Genomic DNA, 11,060 nt, shown 5'->3' with positions numbered 1-11,060 from the left:
ATTTGGATGTAGGAGTTGACAGAGCTGCTGTATTACCACTAGAACTGCTAGCAGCAATCGGGGCAGCAGCTGGACAATCCTTAGCAACGTGGCCTCGTTTCTGGCATCGGTAATACTTCTGCTTATTAACATAAGGCTTCTTGGAAGTAGCCGCAAATACTGAACCCTGCGTAGTAGGAACAAGATCCCGCAGAGTGTTCTCAACCGCTGACAACGTAATGTTCGGAGTTGACACATCTAAGACTCGAGCATTCGCTTGGTCGGACTTAAACATCCTTAAGTCAAACAAACCCATCACTTGGGTAATTTCCGAGGAGTGGTTGAAATGAGCACAGATATCTCTGAACAAGGACAGAGCACTTTCATCACCGGCAGACTTACTGACCGAAGCATCACAAGCTTTATTAACCATAGCATACAATTGGCGTGATGTAACCTGGGAGTAATCACGTCTAATCAACATAAGTAAATCAAGTCCGAACGCATTATCAGACTGATACTTTAACAACACTTTTGACGACACAGTATTCAACAGTACAACTTGAATCGCATTGTTCAAGGCAACTTGGAGCTGCATAACTAGAGTGTCGTCTATCGGTTCAGCTGGAGGTAACATCATATCTCCAGTTGTAAAATAAATATCAAGGCCAGCACCTTGAGTGGCAACAAGCATACCAGTGTAACTGTTCCATTTAGGATAGTTCATAGACGAAGAAAGCTTCAAGCTCTCATCTCTAGGGCAAGTGAGAGCGAATTGGCTCATAACCTGTTGTAATCTAGCTATTCTATTATGAATATCCATTGTATATGTACACGTTTTCTTATGTTTGTTACTTAGTTAAAAACAACTTATACAACTCTTAATAACTAATGATTCTAAACACAGATAGGAGACAAAACCTCTCCTATTTATACACTCATGACGTCGGCTAATCTTTCCAGTTTTAGATTACTTGATGCCTTGTCATTACAAGGCTCTTTTCTAATGCCTTGTCTTTAATAAGCCTCTTTCTCTAATTTATTGATATTGACTTCGGCATCTTATCTCAACACTTCGGCATCTTATCTCAACACTTATCACTCAATCCTTATTGGCCTCGGCATCTTATCTCAACACTAAGATACCTTATCATGATAAGATTCTTATCTCTTATCCCTCGATCATGATTGGCTTCGGCATCTTATCTACACTTTTATAAGCCTCTTTCTTTAATTTATTGATACTTATTGACTTCGGCATCTTATCTCAACACATGACAGAATAGCTAGAGTTCAACAGATTTTTATTGCGTCCGTCATCTTATCTTAGCAAATTTAAGTGAGTACGTAATGAATATTTCTTCACTGGTAGCAATAAATTTGAAATAAGTTAACTCTTTCACTCCTTGAAATCAACAAAGGCGCAAGTGGTTTAGTGGTAAAATTCAACGTTGCCATCGTTGAGCCCCCGGTTCGATTCCGGGCTTGCGCAGTTATTTTTTTATATTATTACATAATATTCTTTTTTGAAGGGGCAGTGGAAAGAGTTACGTTATGTGGCTTTGAAATCATGGAGGGAGGTGTTCCACCAACTCGAAGCGCTCTTTCACCCTCTTTTTGCTTCTTCACTAAACTTAGAGTGTTGGTGATAAGGAATCCGCTGTTGAAACTCTCAGCTGAAAGTACACAGTATTGCCGAATGATTTCAAGCAAAGCTTTTTCTTCGGTCAAGCCATTGGGTCAATTCAGAACGATAGTTACCTTCAACTTTGCACTTCTATCTAAGCATAAAGATGTTAACGTTGTTGGGAAATATGATAAGAATAATTCAACTGAGGATGGTCAGCCAAACTCAGTGTTAGATATGTTGTCGGGAGATATCAACTTAACAGACCACAATATTGAAAAGGTTGTCCGCAAACAAGTCACTGAACTTGAAAGAATAAATAGATATCATGATCGAAACGTAGTACGATTGGCTAATAAACTTTCGTATATACAGGAAAACATAGGACTACGAACGAAATTCAGCGATGAGAAACGGACTAGGTTATTTGCTAGCGAACTTATTGATATGCCAATAGAAAAGGTTGTTGAGATGGTCAAAACGCTAACTTCTGCAAAGTCTAAATCCGGCTTGAAAGTAGAAACTGATTTAACTGTCTTACTTTCTCATCTTGTATTCAGAAATTCGTTAGATGCGAATTTGTTTTCAAGGATTGTTGTAAAGCTTGGAATACCAAACTTAAAACAGGTTCAAAATAAACTAGCTAGTGATCCTGAAGATTTTATACAGGGATGGAATGATGATGGGAGATCAAGAGTTAGATGTGGAATGGCGTTGGCAGCAAGATATAAGATGCTCAAAGACTTTAAGAGTGCACAAAGCTTAATACGCAGTGAGTTTCAAACAGTGTGGTTGAAGACTTTAGTTGAAAATGAGAAAATTTTAAATGGTAGTGATATAAAGAACATGATCAATGTTGTCGATGGTTTGATTGAGTATGGATATCTGGTGACATGTGCAGTACGGACTAATAGCTTTAGGGTAATTTATTCCTTTTGGGAAATACATCCTAATGATGGATTGATAAAGGAGTGGTTGGAAAAAGGAGTTGGAAAAGTTGATTGTATTGATAGCGACATTGGCCCTAATGTTTACCAAAAATTCATTTTCGAACTATACTCGAATCCTGCTATATCGACTGTCAATAAATGGAAAGTTAAGGTGTTGAATGTTTCGAGAAAGTTAAGGTTAGGAATACTAGACGTCCATCATATTAACGAGGATAAGTTTTTTGCGTTCACGGAACTATTATTGAATGAGATGGAAGACGAGATGGATAATGATGTTGAAAGGAGAGAATATTTCGACAACATCAAGTTGAAATATAGTGAGTTGAAAAGGGAGCTAAACAACAAGGAGATTTGTTGTGCAGATCAACACATTGGGGAGGTTGTCAAAGCATCTGACATATAGGCCTATTTTTATAAATTTTTCAATATGGGACAAAATTATAATACTAAAAGCAGTAAACTACGCAAAGCTAGAGGAAGGCAATGAAGTTTGGGATTGCCCAATGAGTAAGTGAATAAACGATCGGGGAATTAACTAAAAAGAAAAAGATTAGGAAAGATTTGTGAAAAGAGAGTTGAAGAAATAAAAAAAAAAGACCCATGACTTGTAGTCAAAAACACTTAAACAACAAACATGGGCCTAGGTAACCATCAAGAGAAAAAGTTAAAAGATAAGGGGAAGAATATAATGAGAAAATCAAGGAGAGGGAAGAAGGGTCCCGGCAGAAGAAGGGAGAAACGCAGAAGTCAGAAGTCAGAAGTCTGGGAAGAAGTGACCATATTCGTCAGGTACGTTGGATATTCCGTAATCATACCTGTCCTCGGGATATTTTTCGAATTGAGAAGCGTCACCGACACCGGCAGGAATGTTGGGTTCGTATGGTGTCTCTATATTGCCCTGCAAAAGATTTTCCCAGATAACTTCGTTAAACCAAGGGTGGTTTTTGATATCGTCAACGCCGTTTTTCAAATTACCTAAACGAAAAGTAATATCTTTTGTGATGAGCCCATGCAATAAATCTATCACGTCCATTTGAAAGTGATTGGGATAAACCACTTGACACTTAGTGATGTTTTCGTAAGTTTTCATTGGGGACGGGTCATAAAATGGAGTTGTACCTGCAATCATTTCATAGATCAAAATCCCAAAGGACCACCAGTCCACTGCTTTTGTGTACGGTTGAACTGCAATGATTTCTGGAGCGATATAATCCGGCGTACCACATAGGGTGTAAGTTGTAGTTTCCACTTGCTTTGCAAAACCGAAATCTGCCAATTTGATGTGGCCTGATCTTGATATTAGGATGTTTTCTGGTTTCAAATCTCTATAGATGATGTTCTTGGAATGTAGATACTCTAAAGCCAACAAGACTTCAGCAGAATAGAATTTTGCCACTTGGTTGGGAAAAATCTTAGATTTTCGTAGCAGAGAAAACAACTCACCGCCTTCTATGTAGTCCATAATGATGAATATCGACTTACAGTCCTGGAAGGTCCCCCACATTCTGGTGATGAACGGATGTCTGCACATGGCCAGGATTCTTCTCTCATCGTTTGTATGCTCTATTTGCTTTGCCTTGACGACGTGAGATTTCCTGAAAACTTTCATCGCATAGTAGCGGCCATTGTGTACAGAGCACACCAAATGAACACGACCGAACGACCCTGTACCTAGCGTTTGGATCAGCTGGAAATCGTTCAACGAATACTTGCCCTTAGTGGTAGGAACTGCCGTAGGAACCGCCGTGGTAGTTGGATTTGCTGCTACGGTGGAGGAGCTTCTGCCGTTACTGGGGAGCGCTGCTGAACCGGTGGGAGTGCTGTGGGGGACATGGGTGGCAAGCGTGGTTTGTTGCGACTGGCCACCTTGGTAGATGTTTGGGCGGTCAGCTGGATTTTCCGAAGCCGGAGCTTGATTACTTTGTTGTTGTTGTTGTTGTTGTTGGGGGAGCGGATTGGGTATATGCTGACTTCCCACGTCTGGACTGTCTGTATTTGGTGGGGTGTTTGTGCTTTGGTGCACACTCTGGCTGCTTTTCGAAGCGCTGCTGACTGGAGTGGCACTACCTCTCCGGTCGGCGTCACGACCGTTCGCAGTTGCGCCGTTTGGTGCTGTCACACTACTCTGACAATACAAGCCCTCGGCACTTTCCGAGCAAGAAGGCAGCAGCCCTGGGCCCGCTTTCACCCCTATTCGCTGGCTTTCCTCATCTTGTGGTCGTATATGCTGTTTGTCCTGCTGCTGTTCCCGCTGCTGCAGAAACGAAACGTCCGGCACAAAGCTGTTGGTGGACATAATGCTGAATTCCTGGACTAGCTGCCTGCGGATTGAGTCGGTTGTGTGTGTTGCTGGGTATGTGTGTGTATGGCGAGATCTGGCTGTGTGGAGAAAACAGTATTCTGTGTCTCCAGGGGGCACGAGAGAAGAAACTTACTTAATACTGTGAGATTAGGCACGCATACATAAAGAGAAAAATGTGTCTTTATGAGCCTGTGTGTCCGACGGTCCTGTATGCGACGGGCGGGTACAGCTATGTTGTGGGTCGATAGAAGACTATGTAGCTGTGTGTGTGTGTGTCGTGAGGTGTACAACAGTGTGCGGAGAGCCCCGTGTGTATGCGTGCCAATGTGCACTGGACCCCTGCCCTGTCCGATAGCAGAGTGATATGGGTCTTTACACAAGTGAAAAAAAGGTTACTTAGCTACTGCCTGCCTACTCGCCCCAACGGGGTACAGTGTAATGCAAGGCGGAACCGCTTTTAGCGAGAGGGATTTAATTTCTTTCTTTTAGCTTTTTTTCCTTTTCGTTTCTTTTTCCGGCGGCAAAGGCCGGGCGCTGACATAAGCAGGGGTGGTGTCGGAGTGCTATATAGAGTGATAGAGTGTGGAGACGGGACCGGACAGGTGGAGCTAGAGCTGGGCGAAGAAGGTGTAGAGGGTGGCTGGGATGGAGTGGAGTTGGGGCAGAAGGTGGTCGTCGAAGTCCGGGTCGGTGGCGGCGAGCTGGCTATATCGCATGGCGAGGCGGTAGAGGGCCAGGGAGAGGATGCGCAGCAGGCGGAAGGTGCTCTGCAGCTGGTGCACGAGGTTGGTGGTGATGAGAATGAGCTGGGTCTCGAGGTCGAGGTCGCCGCCGGGGCCGTTTTTGCTCTCGTCGAGCACAAGCACGACGCTGACGGCCATGTAGACTAGGTATGCGAGCAGCACGAGCTTGAGGATGGAGCGGAGCGTGGAGTAGAGCGAGCGCACGGCGAAGCGGGCCACGCGGTAGGCGGTGAAGGCCACGAGCACGTAGCTGAGCATGCGGTAGGCGTCCGGGTAGTTGTGTTTCAGGTGCTGCGAGGCCTGGTACGCGTTGTGGGCGACCAGCCGCAGCACGAGCAGGGCGGTGTTCAGCAGGGAGGCTGTTTCTTCTGTCATGGTTGTTGTGTTGGCGGCGTGTGTGGATGGCGTGTGTGGATGGCGTGTGTGTGTGTGTGTGTGCCGTGGTGTCTCGACAGCCATCTCTTATCCCGCCTCCCGCTGTGCGCAAACATGTCCGGCGCAGAGGCAAAGTTGCCGCATCGGGGCATAAGGGCGAAGGGCGAGGGCGGGAGACGACTCTCGGGCCGGGGAAAAACAGCGTTTGAGAGGTGTTGATCGGCGGCGTCCCCGACGGCGGCTCTTCCTCCCGGACAGCACCAGGAGGGAGTGGGAGACAAGACACACACCCACACACAGCAACAATGGCATACGCTAAGACAAAGGTGCTCACGCTTTACAGATCGCTGCTCAGAAACTCGTACAAGTTCGACCACTACAACTTCCGCGAGTACTTCCTCAGGCAGACCCGCAGCGAGTTCAGAAAGCACAGGCAGGTCCCGGACAACGAGGCGCTCGTCGAGGACGCGTTGAAGAACCTCGCCGTCTTGAAAAGACAGGCCACCATCAACAAGATGTACCACTTCGACAAGCTAGTGGTTGAAAAGCTGGACAAACACCATTTGGAGTGAGCAAGCAAGCTGCCTGCCGCCCGCCCGCCTCCACGACTCTCACGACGCCCTTCTGACCACGCCGACACTCCATGTCGACACCTCCTGCTACATACCGTCCCTGCCAGCCCTTTATCTCGACCTCTATAGCATACTATGTACAGAGAACTACGCAGTGCAATAGCAACCGTAGCACGTGCTTACGTAACCGGGACGAATAATTCGCCCCCTTCGCGGCTTTCCTCTCTTTCTGGACACCCTGGCTATATTTTTCCCGTCTACGTGGTGGAGCTTGTGTTGATCGAAGAGATGGATGAGATCAGCTGGAATCTGTACTCTGGAAAAAGAAGCAGTCGAGTCTCCCGTGCCTTCTCCCTGCAACCACCCTGATTGCTTCTATCCACACAGCATGTCGAATAGAAGAAGAGCATACCCACAGCCAGCCTACAACCCAAACTTGGGGGCGGTTCAATCCAACCCCGGCACTCCGCAGGCAGGAGGAGTAGCTCCAAATGGCTTCCCCATTGTGAACAATAACAACAACAACAACCTGCTGAGTAGCAACACAAATGCACCATACCAGGCCTCGCCTTACGACCAATTGAACCAGGGAATGGGTGCGATGTCCTTGAACAACAACGGCTACCAGCAGCCAATGCAATCACAGCCTTTTCTTCAACAACAGCAACAGCAGCCATTGCAGCAACAATCGGTTTATTCTGCAGCTCAACCTGTAAATACCAACGCGCTCAATACCAACCTCCCATATGGCGCACAAGCCCCAGGCATGGCGGTCGGCATCAACGGGATGCCAAGTGGCCAATTGGACGTCCAGATGAACGCTTTGTACTCAACAGACGTGATGAAAGACTTACCTCCTCCAATTCTTGACTTGCAATTCCCTCCCCCACCAATCAACTTGCCAGCAAGTGCTACAGTGACCTCTTCTCCCGAATCAAACGTCCAGCCAGACTTCATTCGTTCAACCTTGAACGTCGTTCCCAGCTCCAGCTCTTTGTTGAAAAAATCGAAATTACCTTTTGCATTGGTGATTCGTCCTTACTTATCCTTGACGGACGAGGAGTCTCCCGTTCCAATTATCAACGACGGCATCATCACAAGATGTAGAAGATGTCGTTCTTATTTGAACCCTTTCGTCGAAATCAGACAAGATGGTTTGAAGTGGAAGTGTAACTTCTGTGCTCTCTTGAACGACTTGCCAGCAGCTTTGAAGTCAAATTCACTTCTCAATAGATACGAGTTGAACTATGGTGTTACCGAATTTATGGCAACTCCAGAATACATGGTGAGAGCTCCTCAATCCCTCAACTTGGTTTTTCTTTTGGATGTCACAAGAAACACCATCCAAAACGGCCTCTTGGCCACCACTGTTAGAACAATCTTGGACTCTCTAGATAGAATTCCAAACGATCAAGGTAGAACCAATGTCTGTTTCATTGGTGTTGACAAAAGATTGTCCTACTTTTCAATTCCTCCAGATTCTGACTCATCTAAGGATATCTCGATGATGGTTGTTGCACCCCCAACTGACGACGACGATATAATCATACCTTCACCAGACGACTTGATGGTCAACTTGAAATACTGCAGAAACAATATTGAAAAGCTCTTGAGTAACTTTTCTTCCTACTTCATGAGTAACCAATCTACAGATTTAGATTTGGGTAACGCACTTAGATCAGGTCACTCGCTATTAGAGAAAATCGGAGGTAAGATGATTGTTGTTTCATCCACAATGCCAAACATCGGTAAGGGCAAATTGACCGTTAGAGACGAGGTTTCTGTTGCTGGAAAATCCAAAGAATCTACAGCTTTGTTGACTGCCAACAATTCTTTCTACAAGAGTTTTGCCATTGACTGTAATAAATCTCAAATAACTGTCGATATGTTTCTAGCAAGCTCGACTTATCAGGATGTTGCAACATTGTCCAACTTGACGAAGTTCACTGCAGGTCAAACCCATTTTTACCCTGCATGGAACGCATCCAACTTGGAGGATATCACCAAGTTTTCTAAAGAATTCTCCAACCATTTATCCATGGAAATTGCATTGGAGGCAGTCATGAGAATCAGATGCTCTGACGGCTTGAAGGGTAACGCGTACTTTGGGAATTTCTTCTCCAGATCCTCCGACTTGTTGTCCTTCCCATCTTTCCCAAGAGACCAGTCCTATGTTGTTGAAATTGGTATCGATAATGATGTCAGAAGATCCGTCGTGTATTTCCAGACTGCCGTTTTACACACCACTTGTCATGGAGATAGAAGAATCAGAGTTTTGACTTTGGCACTACCAACTTCCAAGGATTTGACCAGTGTTTACGCATCTGCCGATCAGTTGGCCATTACCAACTATTTTGCCCACATTGCTGTCGACAAGACGTTGACCAGCTCATTGGACAGTGCTAGAGACTACTTGAACAAATCCATTTTAGATATCCTCCTCTTGTACAAGAAGGAGATTGTTGCCGGCAACGTTGGCTCCTCATCTCCGTTACAGCTGTCGACCAACTTGAGAATGTTGCCACTATTAGTCCAGTCCTTAATCAAACACATCGCGTTCCGGAATGGTATTGTTCCAAGTGATCATAGAGCTGCTGCAATCAACAAGATTGGATCACTACCCCTACCAGAGCTCATCCAGTACATCTATCCAAGTATTTACAGTTTACACGACATGCCAGACGAATGCGGATTGCCATACGAAGGAGAAGATGACTATGAGGACATTATTCCAAAGATACACGGCGAGACGATTCTCCCAGAATGCATCAACGCCACGTTCAACTACTTACAGAAGTACGGATTGTACTTGATCCAGACCAACAACGAGCTTTTCCTCTACATTGGCGGGGATTCTGTCGAACAGCTATTGCTTGACGTTTTCGGCCTCTCCACCATCGGCGAGATCTTGACAGGCAAGCACGAATTGCCAGAGCTAGATAACGAGTTCAACATTAGGGTGAGAAACATCATCAACAAGATCAGAGAGGGCAAGGGCAGCATCAGATACGAGAATCTGTACATTGTTGTTGGGCCATCGAGCAACGAGAGAGCGATTGGCGGGGGCAACGAGATGAGCAGAGACCTGATTGCCTTGAGAATGTGGTGCATGAGCGCCTTGGTCGAGGACAGAAGCAACAACGTCCTTGGCTACAAGGAGTTCTTAGGACAATTGAAGAACAAGATGAACTCCTGATTCTTTTTGTCACTCAGTTACGCACTCAGTCTGTTAGTTAGTTAGTTAGCCAGTATCTAGTTGTCTACTCGTATGTCTGTTTGTTAAATAATAATAGTAATAATAAAATCATGAAGAAAGCAAGACCCAGCGACACGTGACCCTTCTGTACAATCCCGCACAACCGTGCACCCCCTCTCCGCGTCCCCCGCCAGCCAATGAGCGACGAGCATTGTTTGCCGTCGTCCGCCCTCCTCCGCCCGCGTGCCAAAATAAGCTTACACGCAGTGGCAGCGAAAACGCTGCCAAAAAAGCACTGAAACGGCCAGCGAGAGGTGTTGATGATGGATGTATGGTGTGAGATTCGATGATTAGCTAATGGCAGGTGGGGGCCGTAAGCTTACCATTTCTCCTGCTCTCTTGACTTTTTCTTCCTTTTTTCCTCTCACCTTGTGAGACTGGCGTTCTTGTTCTTCTGTGCACTTGGTCCTTCTTTTCTCCTTCTCGCTGCTTTCGGTTGTACTCCTCTGCTCCTCTTTAGCAAGTAGACGAAACTTCATTCCTAACACACACACCCAGACTCCCAAGCTCTCTTGTTCGACACACAGAACGACAGATAGATTGGCGACCCATTCAAGCTCGAACAACACTACACCTTAGAACCGGACATCCACAACAAATACACAACTACCGCACACACAATGTTCAGACAATTAGCCAAACAATCCACCTCCTCTGTGGCCAGATTCCAACAAGTGAGAGCTGCTTCCACCACAATCACCCCCGCTGCCATCTCCAACTTGCAGGGTAGATGGGAAAAGCTTCCAGAGTCCGACAAACAACACTTAATCGACGCATTGGCCGACAAGCAAAAGTTGCCATGGACCCAGCTCTCATTAGAAGAAAAGAAGGCTGCATGGTACATCTCCTTCGGCTCTTGGGGCCCAAGAAAGCCAATGGAAAGTCCAGAAGAAAGTGCTAGAATCTACAAGGGTATAGCTGTTGGCCTTGTTTTCAGCGCCACCCTGTTCCTCACGTACTACTCCATGAGAAACGTTCCAAAGACCATGAACAAGGAATGGCAAGAACAATCGGACGAATACTTGGCTTCCAAGAACGCAAATCCTTTCAGTACTTACTCTCAAGTTCAATCCAAATAGGTTTGCCTCTGATTCATTCTCATAGTTATCGTCTGTTCTAGATACGTTAGTTATTCTGACTACTACTATTATTATTACTATCACTTTTAGCTATCAATAATTAGTTAAACCATCACTATTATTATTATTATTTCACTATTTTTTTTTGAACAAAAAAATTTTAACTGCCTTCTTTTC

The 11,060-nt window shown here is 45.4% G+C and overlaps 6 protein-coding genes and 1 non-coding gene across 7 annotated transcripts; 5 read left to right on the top strand and 2 right to left on the bottom strand.

Annotated features, from left to right (window-relative positions):
- The first annotated feature begins 1,400 nt into the window (after positions 1–1,400).
- PICMEDRAFT_t64 lies at positions 1,401–1,471 on the top strand. Its single transcript has one exon. It is a non-coding gene; the product is annotated as a tRNA-Gly (tRNA).
- Positions 1,472–1,549: 78 nt separating this feature from the next.
- PICMEDRAFT_10723 (hypothetical protein) lies at positions 1,550–2,959 on the top strand (the record flags this gene model as incomplete). The annotated part of the gene is made up of 1 exon (XM_019159710.1): positions 1,550–2,959. One exon carries the CDS (start codon positions 1,550–1,552, stop codon positions 2,957–2,959), a length of 1,410 nt encoding a protein of 469 aa, XP_019018876.1.
- Positions 2,960–3,310: 351 nt separating this feature from the next.
- PICMEDRAFT_30783 (hypothetical protein) lies at positions 3,311–4,279 on the bottom strand (the record flags this gene model as incomplete). The annotated part of the gene is made up of 1 exon (XM_019162656.1): positions 3,311–4,279. A coding segment is annotated over one exon (969 nt), but the record flags the coding sequence as incomplete, so codon positions are not given.
- A 1,187-nt stretch (positions 4,280–5,466) lies between these two features.
- PICMEDRAFT_71792 (hypothetical protein) lies at positions 5,467–5,976 on the bottom strand (the record flags this gene model as incomplete). The annotated part of the gene is made up of 1 exon (XM_019164008.1): positions 5,467–5,976. One exon carries the CDS (start codon positions 5,974–5,976, stop codon positions 5,467–5,469), a length of 510 nt encoding a protein of 169 aa, XP_019018874.1.
- Positions 5,977–6,281: 305 nt separating this feature from the next.
- Positions 6,282–6,548, top strand: PICMEDRAFT_32291 (hypothetical protein; the record flags this gene model as incomplete). The annotated part of the gene is made up of 1 exon (XM_019162755.1): positions 6,282–6,548. One exon carries the CDS (start codon positions 6,282–6,284, stop codon positions 6,546–6,548), a length of 267 nt encoding a protein of 88 aa, XP_019018873.1.
- Positions 6,549–6,865: 317 nt separating this feature from the next.
- Positions 6,866–9,874, top strand: PICMEDRAFT_15660 (hypothetical protein). Its single transcript, XM_019160912.1, has one exon. The coding sequence runs from the start codon at positions 6,937–6,939 to the stop codon at positions 9,742–9,744; it is 2,808 nt and encodes a 935-aa protein (XP_019018872.1). The 5' UTR covers positions 6,866–6,936; the 3' UTR covers positions 9,745–9,874.
- A 640-nt stretch (positions 9,875–10,514) lies between these two features.
- On the top strand, positions 10,515–10,856 carry PICMEDRAFT_22391 (hypothetical protein; the record flags this gene model as incomplete). The annotated part of the gene is made up of 1 exon (XM_019162255.1): positions 10,515–10,856. A coding segment is annotated over one exon (342 nt), but the record flags the coding sequence as incomplete, so codon positions are not given.
- Positions 10,857–11,060: the final 204 nt, after the last annotated feature.

This window comes from Pichia membranifaciens (genome assembly GCF_001661235.1).
Source record: "Pichia membranifaciens NRRL Y-2026 unplaced genomic scaffold PICMEscaffold_2, whole genome shotgun sequence".
NCBI lineage: Eukaryota > Fungi > Ascomycota > Pichiomycetes > Pichiales > Pichiaceae > Pichia > Pichia membranifaciens.
The sequence above is the reverse complement of the archived record's forward strand: the minus strand, read 5'-3'. Positions and strand labels throughout refer to the sequence as shown.